Below are 22,128 nucleotides of genomic sequence, written 5' to 3'. Positions count from 1 at the left end.
GCCCTCCCACACAGAGAAAGGGCAGGTGCTGCCCCGTCGCTAGCGTTTTCGGTAACGTTCAAAGCACCCATGAGGCAGCTGAGATTCAGAACCCAGATGGGGGCTGGGGCTTTTAAGAACTGCCGGGGGGCGAGGGGGAATGTACGCACTTGTACCCGCCGGCCTGTCCGGGCGGCCTCCGCCGCTTCCCGCCGTTTCGTAGCTTCAGAAAGCAGTCATTGTAGAGAAGGGCACTCCGAGCACACGGAGGGGTCCACTCCGAAGAGGCAGCTATTTTTATGGAGTCTTTCCTGCCAGATGGAATGTGGGCTCAGGACCATTAAATTGAATGAACAATTGTATGTGGGGTATAAAGAGGCGTGATGGGCCCAGGTAGAGAGATAGTCTCACATTTGACAAGGGGCTTCTGGGAAAATGTCAGAAGCGCGCGGACTCCGGGTGACCCGTGATGCTGGCTTTTCTCTTCAGCCTGTGAAGCAGGGGCGTGGCGGGGGGCGGGGCATGGCTGCTAAATTTAGGGTTTGGTCTTCTTCTTTGACCGCCTTGATTCCAGGGGGCAAATACTTCTTTTCGACGAAGCTCTGCTCGTTGTCCCTTTTTTAAGAAGAGGAAGCTGACCCTTTTTTCCAGCTTTGCTGAGGTAGAACTGGCATGTCCGTCTAAGGCTGACAACATGATGACCTGACCCACAACGTACAGTGAGCCGGTTACCTCCACAGGGTCAGGTAGCACAGCCGTCACCTCCTCGCAACCGTGCGTGTGCGTGTCGAGCACTTTTTAGATTTACTCTTCCAGCAGCTTTCACGTGCGTAATACACGCAGTCCGTCGCATCCCCAGGGCGTTCTCCTCTTTCCGCAGAAGTTGGTCCCGTTGGACCCATTTCACCCCTTTCCTCCCCACCCCCGCCCCGGCCGCCACCCACCGTTCTCTGTTTCTGTGAGTTCAGGTTTTCAGATTCCACGTACTTGCCTCTCTCTGCCTGACTCCTCTACTGGGCCTAATGCCCTGGAGGGCCAGCCATGTGGCTGCAGAGAGCAGGGTTTCCTTCTTTTTATGGCCGAGTAGTATTTCATTGTGTGAGAGGGACACACACACACACACACACACACACACTACATTTTCTTTATCTGCTCACCCAGCGACAGACACTCAGCTTGCTTCTGTGTCTGGGCTGTTGGGATTAATTCACAGTCACTTCTACTGTCATGTTCAGAGAGGTCACTGCATGTAAACCGGGATGCCCAGACAAGCTCAGATCTATGGATTAATAAGACCTCCAAAGTCCCTTCCTCCTTAGGGTGCTATGAATTCTCGGTAATTCTTGCAAAATGGCCCTGGCATCGCCAAGTCAAATGGTTTTGAAAAGGTCTCTCATTTCCTGAAATCAAAGACTATGTGAGCTAGAAGGAACCTGAGGGCCTTTAGATCATAGATCAAGGAAAGCAGTCCCAGAGAAATAAAATGATTGGCCTAGATCGAAAAGAAATAGTTGGGGATGAGCCCGAAACACAGTGTGGAGCTGCTGATACCTAATCCTCCACTCTTACCCGTCCATCCGTCCGTCTGTCTGTCCATCAGTCACCTCTCTGTCTGTACCTGGCCTGTACTAAACTCTCTGACTAGGCCATGGTCACCTGGTGCTTGAAATAAGGTCATGGCTTCATTGACATTTCCAGTCCTCCCAGCTGGAAGGTGGTCTGGAAAGGGGAAATGGCTGTGTCTTTGCCGGCACGAAGCCTTCAACTTGAAGCATGTTGGGGGGGTGGGGACCGGAAGGAAAGGTTCTCTCATGTTAGGTAATTAACAAAAGGACTAAGAACTGAAGAACATGCCACAGCCATCTGTTGGCGGGGCTGATGGGAAACCTGATGTTTCAGACCAAGGAAACTGTTAATTGTGGAAAATTAAATTTATTCTGGAGAAGGAGTTCCAGCAGGAGGTATTCTCTGCTGGGGTCCACTCTTACATGTAGCAATTAGACAAAGACCACGCGGTGGCTTGATACTGTATTGAAAGATAGTCTTCTTTAAGCCAGAAAGAAGGAAGGAAGTGAAGGGTTTTTTTTTTTAAGGATATTTGAGAGTTGTTTTTATGTGGTTTTGTACATGGGGAGGCCCTCATGGAAAACCACGGCTCAGTCCGTGTGTCTGTCCCTCAGTCTGCGTGTCTGTAACAGGATGACATTGAGACACCAAACACTGTTCTCTGCGGATACTCCATGGAGTCACTGGGACGTGCAGATTAGCTCGGTGCTGCGCAGGGAGGCGTTTTGCTAAGCAGACGGCGAGGCGTGTGAGCAGTGGCCAGGCTGGGGGCTCCAGGGCTGTGGACTGGGACAGTCACCCTGATGTCATGAGCTGTTGTCTCCTGTCTAGCCAGGGATGTGATGCCTCTGGAACATTGAGTAACCTAATTAAAAACTGAGAAGGTGAAGAAACCAAATAGTGGCCATTTCGGGGACGACATCTGGCTGCGGGGGGCAGGGGTCCTGCGCTGTGCTTGAGCCCCAGGCGGTCACAGGGACAGGCAACGAGGCGGCGCCGTTCCCTACAAACTCTGGAACGTGCTCTTTCCTGAGGCACTAGTTCTCTGCACCAGCCAACTTTTTTTTTTTTTAAATAGGGAGTTATAGTTAAACACAGGCCGACGGCAGGGCCCAGCTCTCCGTCACCCAGCCGCTCTGGCCAGGACGTTGTTGAGAGTGCATCAACAACGAATATCATTTTCTTCTACGTTTTGAATGTAAATAGCAAACCTATCATGTACATACAGAGCAGAAACAGGATCTTTATATAATAAATAGCCAGTCTGTTTCAAGTGGAAGGAGGAACCTGTAAAGTGTCCCCATAAACTTAGGGGGGTGAAAATGGACCTAAAGGTACTGAAAGTCAAGTTTCCCCAGAAAAGTGTGGGATGAGGATTGTCTGCAGACTGTCCTGGTGATTGACCTCACATACAGTTATTCTTCCACGTGTTGTTTTCTCTTAATCATAAAAACACCCAACCGCTGGCACATGGGGGCTGACACCGTCGTCGCCAGAACAGGGGAGAGCCGCGGAAGCAGGGGGAAAGTAGGCCCCTCGCCGAGGTCACGTGGTTAGTGAGCAGAACTGAAGCAGAGCCGTCCAGACGCTGTGATCCAATGTCCGATTTCAAGAACTGCACCGGTTCTTCCTTGAGCTTCATTGTATGGGAACGTCTGTGTCCGGAATTTTTTATTAGGAGAGTCCATCGCTCCAGTTGTGGTTCAGGCACAGCTCTCTTGGAGCAGGCGGAGCCTTGCCGCCTTGGCAGCGGTCACTCTGGTCCCGGTCCGCAGTTTCCTGTGGGCACAGCTCAGGGAAGTGCGCGCTGGGGACCGGGGGCAGCGGCGGGTCACCAGATGAGTGACAGCTGGTCCCGCGTCTGTCGCCAGGGTCTGTCTGCCTGCGGGCCTGGCATCCGTGGGCACCTGGGGGGGCAGCGCAGAGCAGACACTTCTCCCTTCAGTGCTGCATGTGGGAATAAGATGGCAAGAATGACCACCAGGTGCGTGCGGGAATAAGGTGGCAAGATTGACCGCCAGGTTCGTGCGGGAATAAGGTGACAAGATTGACCACCAGGTGACTAGTTTGAGTCGGGCCCAGCTCTGGTGAGTCTTCCTGGAGGGCCCGGGTGTACAGTCTACGGCCCGACGCGGGGTGAAAATTTGGGTCGCTCATGCTCCTGGGTGGTCAGTGGAACGCCAGGCAGGTGAGACCTCAGGGTTGTCACTTTGCTCGACACGTCATCTCCCAGCTAATGAGTCTCACTCTGCCTAACGTCTTTTCCCTTCGATCCTCCAAATACTGCATTTGGACTTCAGTCCTTTCTAGACAAAATCCCAAAGCACAAAAGAAAAAGGGCATAATTCTTCCTTCCCTCCCACCCAGATAGAAAGTAGGAGACAGAGGGTCAGCGAGGAGAAAACATGTTGACTTCTATTCCTCTTCCCATGTTGAAGGGCATTTTGGTGCCTAGACAGACCTTCTGGAGTGACTCCCCCCCGCCCCCCAGCCCTGTGGTGCCCTTAGGGCCGAGCTCCCCAACTGCTTTGGGACTTGGCAGGAGCCGTTCTTAAAGCATGGCTTATATTCCTGCCTACGGGGGTCCAGTGAAGTTGAGAATCTCTCTCTGTTTATCACTTTAGTAGCATCCAGATAGACCAGGAAGGATTTTATGTGCATCAAGATTCCGCTGACCCTTGTGTCTGCGGTGGGGTGAATGCCTGCGAAGATCCAGACGGGTCCTGGGGCGGATGGGAACGTAGGACGACTCTGCAGGGAGAACGCTTCTGCCCCAGGAGCGGGAGTGGCCCGTCTCATGAGGCTGTGACACTTGGGTGGGCCTGTGACCCCTTGGTAACTGGCCCCACCTTATACAGCAGTCACTTGGCATTTGTATTACTGCCGAAAGGAAGAAAAAATTCCTTCCAGGGACAAGTGACCCTAAGAGAGGAGCTAGGCCCTAGGCACCTTCTCAGCAGGGACAGGCGCAGGGGGCCGGGGTGGGGAGAGAAGAAACAGAATGAACCTTAAATCACTCCCCTGCATTTCTCCTCCCTTGGGGACCACCGGGGCCTGCGATCACACCTCTGAGTGGCACCCCATTGAGGGCAGGATCCGGGTGCGTACACTGCGGTCCATGCTGGAACGTCCTGTACGAAGTGCTGACAGGAAAAGCAATCCCGGCTGCATCTGGGCTAGAGTTTCTCCATCTCGGGATCCTGAGCCGGCGCTCGGGTCTCACGCTGGTGCCTCGGGGCCAGTGGGTGTGAACATGGGCAATTTAGAGCCTGCCTCCTCTTTCCTCTTCGGTCAGCCTAGGCAAAGGGATGAGATAATCTCTAAATTGGTTCCCACTTGGAAGGAGCAACAAACAAATGTTGCCAGAAAAACAGAGCCATGGTTTCCCCACAAACAGGGCCCCTGAGGGCCGGGCTCCCGGGGCCTCCCAGTCCTGTTTACACAGACGTGTCCACATGCACCCACGTCATACTTCAGGTATCATTTTTTTTCCACCGTAAATTTTTAAGAGGGCTTTTATCATTTGTTTTTGAAATTACCTGGCTCTGAGTAACTCATTTAACTTCCCGCAGTCCTGACTTCGTGGCCATCAACTTGTAATTACAATCAGGGGCTGGGATGCCCATGTGGGCTCTTGCTGGCTGCGTGGGCGACCCTACCTGCGGGCGGGGGGCCGGCTGGGCCTCCGTAAACAAGGATGGGCGCTGTTCTCACGGGGCTGGAAGGCGGCACAGAACATCGGGAGCCACGCCTGGGACGCAAGGAGCGGTGGGGACTTGGGGCAAAGGCTTGGGAGCCTTTGGCTGTAAGAAAATTAAACAAACAAATGGCGAATCCTAAGTTTAAAAACTCATGAAGTTGCGTACTATTGCATCATTTTAGATGTTTAATTAAACATTTGTAAATTTTGATTTTTTTTTTTTTTTCTGTTTTCCTTTTGTATTTAGACCCAGTACAACTTCTTTTCTGGCATTTTTAGGGACACCCTTCCTCAGCCCCTCGGGGGTGAGACGGCCTTGCCTCCCAATGTCAAACTTTGTGAAACACTCGGGGGGGAATTCTGGCTGAGTAACATTGCAAACTGGCATCTGATACCTACCAAGTAGGTTCTTTCCCAAATATGCTTGCTGCGGTTGTAGGAGGGGCTGTTCCACTCTGTTCTAGAAAACCGACCCAAAATACGCCCCAGTCTCTTGGGGTCCGGACAAGTGCAGCTCCCCTGCTGGGGCTGCGGGGACCGCCAGCCACCCCCAAGCTTTGCAGCCATGAAAACGCACTCAGCCACCCTCTGAATTTCTGAAACCGGCGCGCCTTTCTGCACGAGCTCTGGGTGGGGGTTCTGTGTGTTCCGTGGGTACCTATCTGTTCCGTAGGCTCTTCTTCGCCCCCCGCCCTCCGCCGAGGCCTCAGGGCCCAGAGGTCACCATACAGTGCTGGCGCGCCTGTCGTGCCGGTGCTGCGCCTCGGTGGCCTGCGGCCGTCCCCCTGGTGGCCTGGCCCCCCACCCCCACCCCACCCCCGATGGCTGGGAGTGGCCCAGCCGCGGTCCATGCGTGCCATCTAGTTGCATTTTAGGGAGAACTGGAGCTGCGGCGTGGGGAGCCCCAGGGGCTGCAGGAGCCGGTGGCCCTGGTTTGGTGGCATCTCCACGGCGGGCGGGCGGGCGGACCCACGGCTGGTGGGCGGGTCTCGGGGGCATTGGTGTGAGCACTTGCCGCCCCTCGGGGCACCACAACTCATCCGGTTCTCGGCTCTCAGGCTCAGAATTTTTTTCTGAACACGAGCCACTTTTTGTTTTTCAGTTAGAAAAAAGAAAAAGCTTTTCTTGACTTTTCCCAAAGGCTTGGGTTTTTCCCTGTAAAGCCGTATGGCTAAGAAATCCATTAGCAATAACTGGATTCAGTGAGTCTCGTGAACTCCACAGCTGCCGCCCCCACCACACACACACACACACACACACGCACACGCACGTCTCCCAAAGATCAGCTTCCGCAAGCCCCGTGGGAGCTGTCCCCCGCTCGCCCCCAGCGCACAAGATCTGTGTCTGAGTTCCTCTGAGCAAACTGGTAAACGGAGGAGGTTCTCTCTCTCTTTCCGCGGCCTTTTTGCTGTTTTGCTATGAAACCTTGGCCCTAAAGAAGGAGTAAATTAAGCGTAATCTATTACTGGACATTCCAGCTGTGTTACCAGACACATCACAAGACACTGACATTTGGTTGGACGTGAAATGACTTTTTCAAAGTGTGACTTACGTGTGGTCTATTTATATCAGGATCCACGTATAACTAAGTCACGCAGTGTTACTAGGAAAATTCGCCCTGGCCAGTAGCTAAACCCTCTGGAGATGAAAGACAAGATAAAAAAAAAAAAAAAAATGGACGTACCCAATGCAAAATTCTTTCCTAGTTGCCCTTTTGGTTTTTGGTTTTTTTTTTTAAAGCAACACAATCGAATTAATCTGCCAACTCCCTAACGCGTGAGTTTGGCGCTGCCATCCGTTCTGCAGACTCAGTTTCCATGGAATCAAGTGTTGACTAAAACTGAGACTGTCACTGACATCCCTCAAGGTGCCTTCGTGCCCCGAAAGGCCGAGCCCCTGAGATGGGGGTTGGTTGGCTCTGGCTTCGGTTCGCCGTGGCTTGGAGGGGTTCAGTCTCTGGCCCCTTGAGATGAGCAGTCGCTCTCTGGACCACGTGACTTCTGTGCTAGGCGCGTAGAAGGCCCTTTCGGGATTTGCTCCTGAGCTCACCTTGTTTTCGCCCAACTTTGCCGTGGCTTTATGGTCTTTCTGGTTCGCTCGCTTTGGAGGGCCACGGAGAAATGTGCACCGTGACCTCCTCGCTGTCGGTCCCGACCTCGCTGGCAGGGCACAGCCCAAGTTCCAGAAGTGAGGTGGAGAGCTGGGGGGTGTGAGGCAGCAGCGGGGGGCTGGGCCGCCCGGCGTCACCCCTGACCCCCTGCCTCCTCCTCCTCTCTGTGGGTCAGTGTCCCCATCGGCAGAGTGGGCTTACGGACACCCCCTTGCGGGGGGGGGGGGGGGGGCTGAGGATTAAACGAGACAGACTGAGAGGCAGACTAGGGGGGCCGTTGGCCCGCCCCCAGGGGGAGAGCTGGCCGCCTGATGCAGCCTCACATCACCCCGTGGTGGGTTGGCCTCCCCCACGCTCAACGTCCTCGTCCTCAGGGAAAAGACCAGGAAGGTGATATCCTTATCTTGGAAGTGTCTCATGTCATCGGATGGGGGAGCCCAGGTGCTCACAGCGCGGAGCCGGGCACAGAGCGGCCCCTGTCAGCGGCTGTCACTGAAACGCACGCTCTGGGCGCGGGGCGGCCCTTTGGCCTCGTGCCTTGCGCTTCCCAGGGGGACGCCTGGGACTCGGCCCAAGCCGGGCCCAATGTTTGCCATTGCCAGTTACTTCTTTAAACAGCCCTGGCAGATCGGGTCCTCAGCATACAACACAGTAAGGGCTTTTTCTTCTTTTTCGTTCACCCTGTCTATTATTCATTCCAAACCCTGAATCCCTGAAATGACTTCAACGGCTTCTCTCTCAGGAAGATGCTCTTTTCTTTCAAATGATGATTTTATCAAAACATAGTTATTTCTTAACTGCACATTAGTACTCCTGCTGCTCTGGAACCTGGCAGGACTCTTAGCATCTAGAAGCTTCCATGGGCTCATCTGTAAGATGAAGATGGTCGTATGAGCTCTGTCTATGCACAGGGTTCGTTGGGGTGAACGGAGATAATGTCCAGGGGTGGGAAAAAGTAAGTTCACAGTTGTAATACAAATAACACAACAGTGAATAAAGAACAGCACAAGAATAAAATCTGTGTGTCTCCTCCAACTGTGACCTCCTTTTGCCCAGCCCTGTCTATCCAGGTGCTCTGTTAATAGTCTATCAATTAGATAATAGGGATGTAACAGATATGTAATTAGATAATAGAAACATTTATTATTGTTGTTGTTGTTATTTATTATTATTATTATTATTATTATTATTATTATTATTATTATTATTATTATTATGGTGTGTGTTATATAAACACCCGAGGGATGTTAAATAAAATCTCATTGGCTTCTTGAAGGTAGATTTTATCTTATAATGGCTTTTGGGATTGAGGAGAAGAAAGCTGGAGAAAACATAAAGGCATTAAATAACCCCCACCCCAAACCCATACTTTCAGGAGTTTTACGTTTTGTCTTTACAGTGTATTAATATTTTCTCTCCTGGCTGCTGGGCCCCCTTGAAAATGACGGACCAGAAAAAAGCGGCCTTGAACGCTGAGAGCCGAGTCTTCTTTTCCGAAACAAAACAGGATTTTTCCCTCTGGTTCCATTTCCTTTCGATGAAAAATTTGCGCAGCGTCTAAGATCTCACTGCTGCTTTCTTAGTCCTTACACACACCCCTCCCAACTTTTTTTCTGCATGTGGTGTTGTAGGCAGGCTGCTCGCTGGAGGTTTCCGGGTAAGATGCCCGGGGGTGAGACGCGCTGCTCCCGAGCCTGGTGCCAGCTTCCCAGGGGATTCGGGACAGCCGCTTCTCAGAGGTGACCGCCTTCCGAGGCCCCAGACACGCTGTGGGAGCAGCTTGGGAGGAATGCGCTCCATTCCGTGGGTGATTCAGCCAGTCTCAAAATAAACAGGTAGCTGAGGGCCGGGAGGAAGAGCTAGCAGATGCTGAAATTTGGGTCTCGGGGGCTGAGCTTTTCTCTGGAACTGCTGCACTGAACTAATAAGAATCCTGAGCCGTGGGCTAGGGGGCGGCCAGCCCAGCAGAGGGACCCTGGGCCTTCGAGTCTGGGCTCCAGCCCAGGCTGGCTCTCCAAGGCTCAGCAGCCCATGTCCTGGGTCAGAACCTCAGCGTCCGCATCTGCAGAATGAGAAAGGGGGAGAGAGAGAGAGAGGATTCGATGATCTGAAGATCCTTAGCAGCTACCCAAAGTGTGACCTGACATGCGTGGGAGTGATGGCATCTCACACATGGCATTTTCTCATCTAGAAAAGAAGGGCCGGGGGCCTCCTTGCTGCTGCCCACCTGGGGAGACCAAGACCCAGGCCTGGGTGGGGGGAGGGCCGGGTAGAGGAAGAGGTAGGCAGGGAGGTACATCTGCTCGTTCCCCATGCTGGAGAGGGAAAGAATGAAGGGTCCACCCCAGAGTGGCAGGCTCTGACTCAGGGAAATCACCCTCACCAGATTTCCCAGGGCTTTGGCGTTATTCTTTTGAGACACCCGTAGACCCACAAAGTGCTCCGTCTGAGAGCCGGCCGGTCTGAGACCCCCGTGGTCACTCCTCCGCCCACGGGAGGGAGATGGCGTGAGCCCTGCTGACGGGGTGCTGGGTGTTTCTGAGCACGGCTGTCCCCGTCCTGGGCCTCCCCGCAGTATTATGGGCTGTTCTTCATTACCTGGCCTACCTATCTTCACAATCTAGCCGCAAACAGCTTTGGTTGACCAACCACTTCCCTATTGAAAGTTAATACTGTTTGACTCATTCCGTGTTACTAACCTGCAGCCAAAGAAAACAAGCCAGAGAATAACCGGCCTGTGTGGAGTTGGGAGAGCTCTCAGGGGCCCCGCTTTCAAAACCCTATACAGTAGCGTTACTATATCTTGCGGCCGCAGCTGCAGAGAAAATGAAGGAAGCAGAAGTGGTTAAAAAAAAAAAAAGAGCTGGGGGTGGGGAAGACACAGGGAAGGGAGTGGGGCGGGGGCCCCCTCGGGCTGCATGAAGACTCAGCGTAATCTGTAAGCCCTGATCACGGCCCGCTCCCTGAGCTGCGACGTGGCTCTTACACGCCCGAGGAACCACACAGGACAGGGACTGTTGACGGAGTTAAGTGGAGAAAGCTCCGAACACTCTCTGAGAAGGCGGCATTGCTACTGCCTTCCTGGTGGAGAGGGGCTGGGACCCGGTGCCACCAGGCCAGCGGCCCTGGGTAGGGACGGGGGAAGGTCTGCCACTTTCTGACTGGACAGGATCTGGGCAGGACAGCGTGCCCGGGTTTGCGAGGGAGGCGTGGTCAGCCTTGTCGTCCTTCGTGCCTTAACTGGCTGAGATGGGGTCACCGGGGTGGATAGGACCACTTGTGCCTTGGGCTAACGCCACCTGGCAAGCAAAGGGCCTGTACTTTCCTCACCATGCGGGGGCCCCGGGGAGCCCCGGGCAAGGCACCACTTGCCAAGTTCAGGTAGCTGGCGAAGGAGCCTCGCTGGCCCCCAGAGCTCCTTGTCAGGTGCGGGCTGACCGCAGCGGATAGAGGTCAGCGGATAGAGGGACGAGGCTGCCATCCCCGAAGTGACCTGAAAGCAGTTTCCCTGGATGGTGTGAGGTAGGGCTACAGCCCATTAAAAAAGGCTCGTTACTGTTCGTTGGCTCTGATCAGGCCGCGCTCTGGAGCCATGTGTGCTCAGGAGGCCGCGGTCACTCTGCGCCGGCCCCTGGGTCCCCTGCTCCCAGGAGGCCAGCCCAGAATGCGGATGGCATCTGTGACGCCGGAGGGGCGTGGGCACCAGATGCTCCAGCCCTGCTGCCGAAGATGGCCCGGGCCGGCGGGCAGCGCGCTCGGGAACGGGAGGGAAGTTTCTGGCCTCCGCGGAGCCCCGACAGCAGAGGCCGCCCCGCAGCTGCCGGGCGGGCAGCCCAGGGTGAGCGTGGCCCGGGAGAGGGGCGTTTGTCCACACGCTTGCCCCTCCGTTCCCCCATCCCCTCGCCGGCGTTACTGGCCACCAACCAGCCTGGGAAGGACTCTCGGTTCACCCGGGTCCTGCCGGAACACGCGCGGCGCCCCTGCCAGGAATGCGTGGTATGAGCCTTGCGCCAGCACGGGCCGGGGGGGGCGTGGACACCCGCAGGGAGGTCAGGGGCCTGTGTGGACAGAGGAATGCCCGGCAGTGTGACCACGTAGAGCAGGCGGAGCCGGCAGGCCTGGGGGCCATTCTGTCCTTCTCTTTGGAACGTGCCCTGGGGCCGGCCAGCCGCCTCTGCTGAGGGCCTGACCCGAAGGCCAGGGCAGAGGCCCCAGGCAGCCTCCCCGAGTCCATTCTGTCCACTCCTGCTGCCCCCCCAACCTAAACCTACCCTTCCGAAGTCACCTTCCATCCAGAGCCCTCTGTCCGTCTGTCCGTCCATCGTCGGGACATCAGCTCTCAGATAAATGAACCCACATTACCATCACCTGGCTCTCAGGTGACTTCGTAATTACTCTCCCACGGGGTTTTGGGGACAGTCCCTCCCCCACAGCTGGAAGGAGTTGGAATTACAGGCTGGGGGAGGAGAAAGATTCTTGAACTTGGGAGCTGTCTGCACCCTTCTGTGGGGGCTGCCTCCTTGTCCCCTGAGGGCCACCCCTGGTCAAGAGGAAGAGAAACCAGGCGGGTTCTTACCCTAAGCTGCAATGGCCTCCTTAGGCACCTCAGAAACAGGAAGGAGGGGACCGGTGGCAGCCGATGATTTCAGCTACTCAGCCTCAGGGCGCCTTCGGTCTCAAAGAGCTCCCGTGAGTGGGCTAAATGCCCCAGTCTGTCGCTAGGAGTCCTGAGCTGCGGGGGCTCAGTTTTGTTCCTGGTTTCGTGCCGTGGGTTTTGGGGACGTGGTTCAGGGCGGGTGGGCCTTCGCCTGCAGCCCGTGTTAGCTGGACTTGCTCTGGCCCCCGTGGGCTTAGCCTCCCCAGTTCCTGGTGGCTTTCTGCACCTTTCCTGCCTGTGTGTGTCTAGCAGCCATCACGGCCTTGCGTCTGGAGGACCCTGTGGGTCACTGCCTGTGTGCTTTGAAGACTCACTTAACTCCAGACACTTCTCTGTGAAACTCCGTGTGCTCAGTTAAGGTGTTTTTTCCCTCTGCGAGTGGTTTTTCTGATCCTTCTACAGTTTCATTTTAGCTGAAACCGTTAATTCGAACTTCTGTTGTCCCCCGTGAACTCCACCGTCCTGAGGTCTGACGGAGGACGGCCACACGGGATCGGAGCATCCTGTGGTCAGTGGGCCATTCTGTACGTGCCAGGTGCTCTTACAGGCACCAGGGGCCCAGCCATGAAACACAGAGACAAAACCCCACAGTCCATTGGGCACAGAGAGACCGTGGTAGCATTAATTTGTGCGGTGCAGACAACGAAAGCTAAAGCAGGGGCCGGGTAGGGGACAGTTTGCAACTTAAACTTGGAAGTCCCGGGGAGAAGATGAAATTGAAGCGAAGACTGGAAAGATCGGGGGATCCAGGCCACAGGGGTCGGAGGGAGGTTGTTCTGGGCAGAGGAACAGCCCGTGCAAAGGCCCTGAGGCAGGGTGGGGAATTCCGGCCGCCTGCCTGCTAGCTTCAGGTAGGGGCGTCGCCTTAGAAAAGGATCAGCCAAATGCCAGCCTGACCTCTAATGTGTGTGCTTTATGCACGTGATGAGGCCGCTGCTGGGCCGTGGCTCGGGCGGACCCAGGGCAGGGAAGCCCCTGGTACAGGCAGACTTGGGGGTCACTCACTTACCTGCCGCCACCTGCAAGCAAACCAAAGCTCCTCCCAACCCTCTCAGTGTCCCCTGATCATGTCCCCAGGGTCCCTCGGTAGAAACACGTGGCCTAGGAAGGAGCAGCATCCCAGTGGGTTTCCCCGCTGGTCACTGTGAGTTCTCTGCCAGTAGGAAGTAGGAGGGCAGATCAAGGGGACAGGAGCTCCCTTGGGGTGGTGGGTGCGACCAGTTGTACAGGTAGGATGATGGCCACTAACCTCATGCTTATGGTCCTCTTGCCACTGATGGGCGGGAGCACACAGGGGACCAAAGAGGATCATTATTTTCTAACCAGTAAGAGAAGCAGAGAAATGAGACCCCAGGTTAAGGTTTGGCAGAGTGACTTTCCTTCCGGCCCCGGCCCCTGACAGCTTCCCAGCAGGTTTTAAGGCGAGGTGCGCAGCCTGCCCAGCCAGGATGCAGCCCTGGGGGGCTGGGGGTGGGGACAGTGGGGAAGGGGGAGACAGACGGGAGGTCCCAGTCCGTGACGGGGCTGGACAGCTCAGTGGAGGCTTGAGGGGAGGGAGGGGCGGGTCCGTGAACACTGATGTCTCAGGTCACTGACGACACAGGGAGCGGCCACCTCGGGGTGCGCTGTGCGAGGCTGCCCACCCCCGGCCGGTGCTCACCAGCAGGTAGGGCAGGCCAGGCGGGGTCCCGGAGCTGAAGGCAGAGTGGGTTTTGGACCAGCTCCCAAAGGCCCAGGTGGCTACCCGAAAAAAACAAAACAAAACAAGGAAAAGAACATCGAGAGTCTTAATGTTGTACGAAGCTGCCCAGGAGAGCCTGCGCTTAGAGTCCGGGACGGGAACCGGCTGAGGGGCTAATGGCCACGCACGGAATTGCCGTCTTAACCCTTAACCCGGCTCAGCCCTTTAATCCCAGCCTCCAGATAAGGGGGCTGGGGGAAGAGGCTTGCTCTTGTCCACAGGAGAACTGGGTGGAAGAGCAGGTTCAGAACGGAGAGTCCTTGACGTCCAGACTGGCAGCCCCATTCCCAGGGGAGAGCAGTTCAGTGTCTGCTCCGACACCCGTACTGACAGGGCCCAGGGGCTCCACCTCTGCCTTCCCTGCCGTGGCCCCAAGTCCTTCCGTAAGGGTTTCGGGTGGCAGGGAGGGAGTCACCTCCCACTCGGGAATGCTGGCCTCACTGACAGATTGGCCTGGTGACCGTGACAGGGCCTCCCTGACATCTCAGGGTCGGTGGGAGAGAGACAGTCACCACCCACCTACCTTCAGGGCACACTTGGGGCGTTTTCACGGACCCTACATACATCCAAGGATTAAAAATTTAAGAAAAAGAGCAACAGGTATTCCCCAAACAAGGCCATCACTCTGTGCCCATGGACACTTAGTCTGAGCACAGTCCTGGTACGATCGGTGGGTGAGTTTCCTTCCCAGGCCAATGAGACGCCCGCGGAGAGCCCTGTGGGGAGGAGAGGCCCCCCCACTCACACTCACGCCCCTGGGGCGCTCATTCCTGGGACCAGCGGCCACAGCAGCACCTGCACCTGAGCAGACACCTAATCCTCGGCCCGCCCCGCCCCGCACCTCGCAGGCCAGGGCTCCAGGTGACGCTCACGGCTACTCTCTCTGCTGCCGTCACAGGGGCCCTGGCTCTTGTATGCTGAGCATGAGCTGGAGCAAAAGTGGGGTTGTGAAGGCCCCCCAGTAAAGCGCTACCGCGTCCCCATGAGCTGCTAGGCCACACGGCGCGCCTCCCTCTATGTACCTGGCGTGCGTGCGCGGCAATTGGTGTTTGTAGGTGCGCTCAGCATGAGTGGGGAGCCGCTGCGGGGCTGGGAGTGTGTCAGCCCCGCCCCCTTTCTCGCTGGCTGGGTGACATCGGGCAGTCGTGCAGGTTCTCGGAACCTCACGTCCCACACGTCAGGGAAAACGGGAGGCGGAATTTTCTGGCCCTTCTCCAGCTCTGCAGCACTCCAACCTCGGCAGGTCGCCTGCCTTACTGATACGGGAAGAGACGGGGTGGAGGGGTGACGCCACTTTGTTTATATAACATTGGATGATATGTCAGCGTGTCTATATGATGTGCATTCTAATATATAATGCATGGACATACATGTCATGTATTTTATATAACATGGGACATACATGTCATATGTTTTATATGACGTTAAATTAGCCAGCAGATGGCTAGGTCTGCGATTAGGGAAGTTTACTTTACCACTTGCCAGGTGCTTTAAAGACAGGTCACGTTCGGTATCGTTGCTCTAACGTCCTAACGACTTGAATGGTCCCAAAGCCTCGAGAATAGACTGTCGTACAAGGAAGCATCAGCTGCTCCCTACCACACATAAATTTCTTTTCCATAGTCAGGCAGCAGGAGCAAACTAAGGAAAGAAAAATCCAGGTTTTTATGGCAGATCCATGTCATTAGTATGAGACTGACAAACATTTTTGAAATCCCCACATCCTTCTGAAGAATGTGACAGGTAGATCGATGATGAATGGGCGGTAGATGGTGGAGTATACACACATGCACCCGTATGTAGATAGATTTGGGGGTATTGCCATTTTGCATGATGTTCGTCAACTTCTCGTCATGACGGTGCTTTGTCTATACGCCTTCCTAATTTTTCTACTGAGACTTTATCAGGAAAACCAGTAAACTTATGTCAGAAACATGGACTCCCATGTTGACTGCCCGAAAATTATTCTCACTAGCCTCAATTTTCCAAGAAAAGGTGACCATTTAGCCTTCTCTGTTGCCTTTGATGGAAGACCCTAGACCTTATTTCAGGCCCACAGTGGTTCCCTGCAAAAGGCAGCTCAGTTTTTAATGAGATGCACACCCCTGCTCGGTCTAGTTTCCATCTCAGAGAAAGGCGCTCTCATTACCCATCACAAATACCGCAGCACAGAGGTGCCATGTGGACCCCCATCCCCCAAAACTACAGAACATCTCTCTTTGGAATGAAAAAGTAAAATGTAGCGGGTGGGATGAATTTCTTTATTCTCTTCTTCCTGTTGGCTTTTTATGGCTGCATCTATAAAAAAATTCTAATCAAGTACTTTTTTTCAAAACTCTGAAAATGGTAACAGAGAAACATAATGCAGTGCCCTTTCAACTCTACCGAGGATGCACTGAGATTCAGTGGGAAATCTTGAGGAAGCCAATATTTAGGGACCGACCATGTAAAACAGTCACAACGGACACCCAGTGTGTCCAGAAAGCCAGGCTGTCCATGTGTGTGTGTTTGGGGCTGCCTCGTATTCTGCCAGATGTTCGATCCCGGATCGAGTTCTCTCTTGCTCTCTGCAGCCCCGTGCTCAGGAAGAGGGAAGGAAAATGAATTTGATCGTGAACATTTTCCACTCTCCTGTATTTAAAATTCAAGGGGCAAAGTGGCATTTTAACTGCACCCAGACGCAGGAAACTGGAGACAGGAAGCACTCCGTCCCCCCAGCCCGCAAGTTTGTATGGGAAGCTTCTCTGTTTCACACCAAGTCCTGCTCCGTGGCACGTGAAACCTGATGGCTTCAGAGAAGAAGAACTGGGAGTTCCCTTGCTCTCGCCTGTAAATAACCACACCTTCGCTTTCTTCCCCGGCCTCGGAGGTGCAGGCCTTGAGGACCTGGGTGAGGAAGGGGCTCCGAACTCCCTGCAAGGCTCTAACTCTGGGGGTCACACGTGGGCATGAGGAGACTGAACCCCCCCCCCCCACACACACACACACCCCTCCAGCACTGGAGCCAGCCCACAACTCTGGGGCTTAGGAAAGAGCTTAGGCTGGATCGTTGTTTTCTCTGAGCGTTGGGCCCAAACATTCCTGCTAAAGCAGACAGTCATCAGCTAATCTCTGTAAATGACTGTGATTTGGGCAGGTGTCAGCTGGTACAGAGATTGCTCACATGTTAAAACTTTTCTTTTTTTAAGTAGAGGGCAATGAGAGGGGACTAATAACACAAAGACTCGCCTCACACTGTGCCTGGCCACAGTCGTGGCTTCCCTGAAATGAGGCGTTTGTGTCTGGTTGCTCGGTGGCCCGTGGTCCCCAAGCTCGGTGGCTGAGGCAGGCACAACGGATGGCCTTTCTGTCAGAATGCTGGATGCCACATATCCAGAAGGATCTCGCACAGGACCTTCCCCGGGTCCCCTGACCACCTTGACACAGTGTTTTTTAAAAATGCTACTGGGTGCCCAAGGAACGCGAAGTTTTCAATTGGACGCAAAGCCTGCCAGAATTCTTTCCACAGCAGAATTCTCCAGAAGCCTTTGAGCTGCCTTCTCTCCTGGGCTCCTAGTACCAGGCGTGAGGCCATGGTAGGCATTGGAAAGGGCTCGATTAGTCTGCTCTGAGTGGCTTTTAAGCTGGAATTGTTGGTTTTTCTACAAGAAAACTTGAGGTTTTTTTCAGTCTGACTGTCAGAAAGCTGAAAATGTGTCACCAAGCTACAAGGAGGGAGGAATCAAGGAAGGCTCCCTCCAGAGACACTGAATTATTACTCCACGACTGACTGAAATAGAATGTTCTAGAAAAAGACGTTTTTGTACTTCTGAGGGAAGGAGATGACAGGGGTTGTTCTGGGACCTGGCCCCACGGCCTTTCGCCCACAAGGCCAGGGCTTAAAATACTCAGCTGTAAGAGGCCACTCACATGCGCCGGCCTGCGTGACTCAGGCTGCGGGGGCTCGGGCCGGGCGTGGGGGGCTGCAGGGCTGAATCAGAGTCCAGATTTGCTGCGGTGACACATGAAAAGAGGGCGCGTTACAGTTGAGCTGCACAAATATTATGCTTAAGTATTTTTCCTTATTTTGGAGCCAAGCGGGTCTTGTTCATGATAAAGTCACTGCACTATAGTGGGTTCTTTTTTCTGCCCTGGAATCTGACACGGCGGTTGCCGTGCCAAGGGGCCTGGCAGCTGGAGGAAGTGCAGGCCACGGCCATTCGGAACCATAACACCAGCTCTAACGTGTAATTTTGTAATCGGTGCGACCGGGAGCCCGGCTCAAATGCCCTAGTCCCACCTCGTCTCCAGGCCTGGGCTGCGGGGCATGGGGTCCAGGGACCCCCTTTCTAACTGAGGGTTGGGCATGTGGACAGAACTTGGTAGTAGCCACAAGCCAGCTGCCTCTGCAGCCTTGTTTTGAGGCCACTTAACAGCCTGGGGGTTTTGTGAGATTAGTCAGTAGCTATCTTTGAACCCCAGGGCTGAAGGAGGAGCCCCAAACGGGCCCCCTGGGCTATGTCAGTACCTTGGGGCACCAGAGCTGCTTGACAGGCCTGAGTCTCCACTTTCAATGTATTTTGATGGGGAATCTGGGGGGATCTGGGGAGGAAACGGGAGGTCCAGCCCTCCTGGCCTGTCCTATGTGAGTGGCCTCTGCTCCCTGCATCCTGGTGACAATGATTTGGACAAGGAGCAGACACAGAGGGGCTTCCTTCCCACCTTGGGTTCCTGAGCCCCTGGGGAAGCTCCCCCAGGCCACGGGTGACACCCTCAGGGCTCCAGGGGCCGGCCTGCCAGGAACACCAGGCTGCACCTTCCAGTTAGCTCCCTCCTAGGAGCCTGCCTCCTAGGTAGTGGGCCTCGGGGAGGGCCGCGTTCTCCTGAAAAGCTTGCGAGGAAAGGGAGACCCAGAGGGGCGGAGGGGCCGCCGTGCCCGGCATGAGCAGGACCCCGGCCTCCCGGGGCTGTGGACGTGGAGCCCCACCCTGTTTCCTGTTGGGAGGGGGGGCGTGTGCCCACTGCCCCGAAGGCTCCCTGGGCTGCCCGTGAAACCGGCCCCAGCGGTGGGTTTGCAGGGAGGAGCTGCTCACCCCAGGAGAGGGCCGCTCCCTGGCCACCACAGTTTAGCCCACAGCATGCGGCCAGGAGCCCACAACAAAGGCCCCGTCTCCCTCCTGCCCCCTGCTCTGCCCCCAGCTCTGCCCCCAAGCCCTGCATACCCCCTCCTTCTGCCCCGTGCAGATGGGTGCAGAGGGTCGGGTGGCTGCGGTGACAAAAGGACCCCAGTCCGCCATGGCGACAACATCCCCAAATTCCCACTGGGAGCCAGGCCCGTGTGCCCATCCCCAGCGAGTCCCCCAATGGGGTGAGGGGAGAGGGAGGGGAAGGACAAGAACACCCCCAATTTTAGAAAATCCACAATACGTTTTCTGATCTCTTCCCTCCCTCCTTCCCTGCCTCCCCTCCCCTCCCCACCCCTCCCCGCACTAGGACACCGTCAGAAACTAGACGATCAGACCAAGCCCGGGAGCTTGTCCTTTTCCGAGCGGCTCAGTGAACTGGAGCAGCTGCGGCGTTCCGCCATGAGGGTCAGCCCACACCACCCAGCCCCCACACCCAACCCTCGGGCCTCCTTGAATCACTCGACCGCCTTTAACCCTCAGCCTCAGAGTCAGATGCAGGGTAAGTACCTGGGCGAGCCCGCCGCCCGCCCCGCGCCCGGGCAGAGCCCCCCCCAGACCCGTCCTGGCTTCCCCCCTGGGCTCAGAGGGCGGTCTACACGCCAGCAGCCTGGGAGCTGGTTCCACGCGTGGTCTCGGGCGGTCGAGGCCTGCCAACTTCGATCTGCGTCGTGGGGCCCCCCAGGTCGAGAGGTCCTGCTGCACAGGGTACAGAGAGACCATGGCGAGAGAGAGCCACAGATGAGGGCTTGGCTAGCTGTGCTGTCTCCCACCTGCCTGTTCGGCTGGAAGACAGAGACAGACACACACACACACACCACACCGCCCCCCAACCCAGGCGGGTCAGGCTTTTCAGGTTCTTCTTATCTCCAGCTTATTTGGGGGAGGGGGGGCGGTGTATCTAATATACATTCTTTTGAAAATAGAAAGAAATCTGTTCTTTGGAAAATATAAAGAAGTAGGAGGGCCATCTGGACGCCATCCCAGCAGAGGGGTGATTTGCAATACATAAATTTGCAATCACCCAAGAATGCAGGTTCCCCGGGGCTAGCTGGCTATTGCAAAAACACTGTAAAATACAATAACTGCATAAAACCCACCGGGCCAAATTAGATAATGCACACGGAGAACCGCTGACGTCAAGGAGTGTTTGCGCTGCGATACGGTTCCCCGTGTCCGAAACGCAGAGTCTTCTCCGGACCGTGCGGGCCCCTGCTTCTGTGGCGGAGTCACAGTAAGCGCCCCAAAGCTTGCGTAACTCAAAGGAAAAGATAAGCCCGGAGGAGCGGGCAGGTGGCCAGCGAACTAGCCTGGGGCAGCAGAATTCGCTCCTCCGGGCGTTTTCTCTGTGTCAGCTGTGTTGTGGGATGTGTTAAGACTTTGGGGGTTGGGGGAGGGGGGCGCTCCCTCTTGGGGTTAGCATGCGTGGCGCTCGGGAGGCAAGCAGCCTCGGTGGCTCAGAGCCTGGCGGCCCCCACCATCAGTCCTCGCAGTTACGTTTCTGGGGAAGGGTCTTTTATTTGAGTGTAAAATTCCTAGGAAGTTTCTGAGAAGGTCCTGTGCTCTGGGCTGGGAAGTGGCCTCTCGGTCGAACAACCCTTTTGTCCACAAACAGAAGCCAAAAGCTTGGTTTGGGGGGGCTACCTCTCCTCCACAGCCTCAGGTGTATTTAGGAAGCGGTCCCCCAAGACCGTCGGTTTCCTGGTGCTTAACAGTCATGAATACTGATTCAATGTGGGCGCGTGGGTTTTTGTACAACAAACGCAAGTGTGCGTGGTCAGGTAGGTCTGATGATGCCTTCCGTGGGAAGCGATACTTTCTTCTAAACGCTGAATAGAGTGGAATGCTCACGGCGCGCCCTTGATCTCCTGTGCAGGGCCACTGACACGAACCCACGTCGCCATCGGGACTCCACGTGTGCGCCATGTGCTCCCTCTCCCGTGCCGTAACTGACCGCGCCCCTCGCTGACCCACAGGCCTGGTTAGAACGGCCGCAAACATTAAGCATTTATAGAGGTGGCAGAAAACTCAGCCGCGTGGGGGCACGTGGAAATCGTCCCCGTGAAGCCAGCTCTGTTTTGCGTGGCTCTGGTGAGGGGTGAGTCATATGTGACTTCCCCCCCATCAGCTATGCTCTTTTGACCAGAAAGAAGAAAGGGCAGGGGTGGGGCGGGGGTGGATTCCTGTCCTCCGCCGTCAGCGGCCCCTGGGCGGGGACACGGTGTGGCGTGGCCGGGCATTCCTCAGCTCTTTGGGATGCTGTACGCTCAGCAGAGGATCGGAGTTAACAGGGAGCATCACCCTTTCTTGTCCTTTTTAACAGCGTCTTGGCCCTGCGGCGTCTAAGCTCTAATAACTGGCTTCAGCCTCCCCCGGGGGGCTAGTGGCTGCGTTCTCCTTCCGAAATATGACCTGATGGCCAGCGTTTCCCTTGTAAAATACTAAGAATGAATTTTTAAAAATAAGTACCCGAGATATTTTTATGTAGAACTGCTTTCCTTTTGGGGGTGGGGGGCGGGTAGGCCTTTGAGAATTTTTTCCCTGAAATTAGAAAGTTAACAGGGATGATAGTAAAGTCTCCTTTGGCCAGAACCTTGGGTTTGTCCTCGACAGGTAGGAAGATGGTTCTTTTCCCCAGCTTAGCTCGCGGGCTTCTGTACTACATTTAAGAAGACGCTTTGCAGTAACAATCAGCATGCGTTTATGGCTCTCCGTGACGTGGCAGCCATCCCTGTAAGAAAAGCAGCCCCAGGCAGTCAGGGCAGCCCAACAGTGGGGACAGTGACTGCAGGTGTGTGCGTGTTTTTAGGATGTGGGCGTGTCCACGGCCAGGGCCTCGGAGAAAGACTGGGGACCCCTGTCTTGCTGGGACTCCAGCAGGAGGTTTACGCTTTTCCCTTAGACTCTGTCGGTAGGAGATCACAGGTGCGTAATAAGGCCTCGACTTACGCAGAATCAGATATGGCAGAGGATCGCTCTAAATAGATGTCTCAAGCTGTCTGAAGCGGGGTACAGGAGAACAAGGCGTGGGGGGTGGGGGGCAGGTTGCCATGCCACCAAGCCACTGTCAATGTGTTGAGGTTGTAACCATAGAAGGGCTGACGTGCCTTTCAGCTTCCTGTTGTACCAAGCCTTAAAACCAAACAGAAAGTCATTTTGTCACGGGCACACGTTCATGCAAGTCAAGACATTATCACGACCATCTACGGCCGA

At 55.2% G+C, this 22,128-nt stretch overlaps 1 protein-coding gene across 2 annotated transcripts in view; it reads left to right on the top strand.

Moving 5' to 3' along the window:
* RUNX1 (RUNX family transcription factor 1) overlaps positions 1-22,128 on the top strand; it is a 201,267-nt gene that overhangs the window by 147,226 nt on the left and 31,913 nt on the right. Inside the window, exon 7 of one of the 2 annotated variants that reach the window (XM_090271638.1) lies at positions 19,226-19,417. The exons of the other annotated variant lie outside the window; for it this stretch is intronic. Coding sequence (XP_090127764.1) covers positions 19,226-19,417 — 192 coding nt within the window. The remainder of the gene's footprint in view (positions 1-19,225; positions 19,418-22,128) is intronic. 2 annotated transcript variants of the gene reach the window in all.

Source organism: Furipterus horrens, unplaced genomic scaffold, assembly GCF_987537825.1.
Source record: "Furipterus horrens unplaced genomic scaffold, mFurHor1.1.pri manual_scaffold_1, whole genome shotgun sequence".
NCBI lineage: Eukaryota > Metazoa > Chordata > Mammalia > Chiroptera > Furipteridae > Furipterus > Furipterus horrens.
Note: the sequence above shows the minus strand (reverse complement) of the source record. Positions and strands in the feature narration are given on the sequence as shown.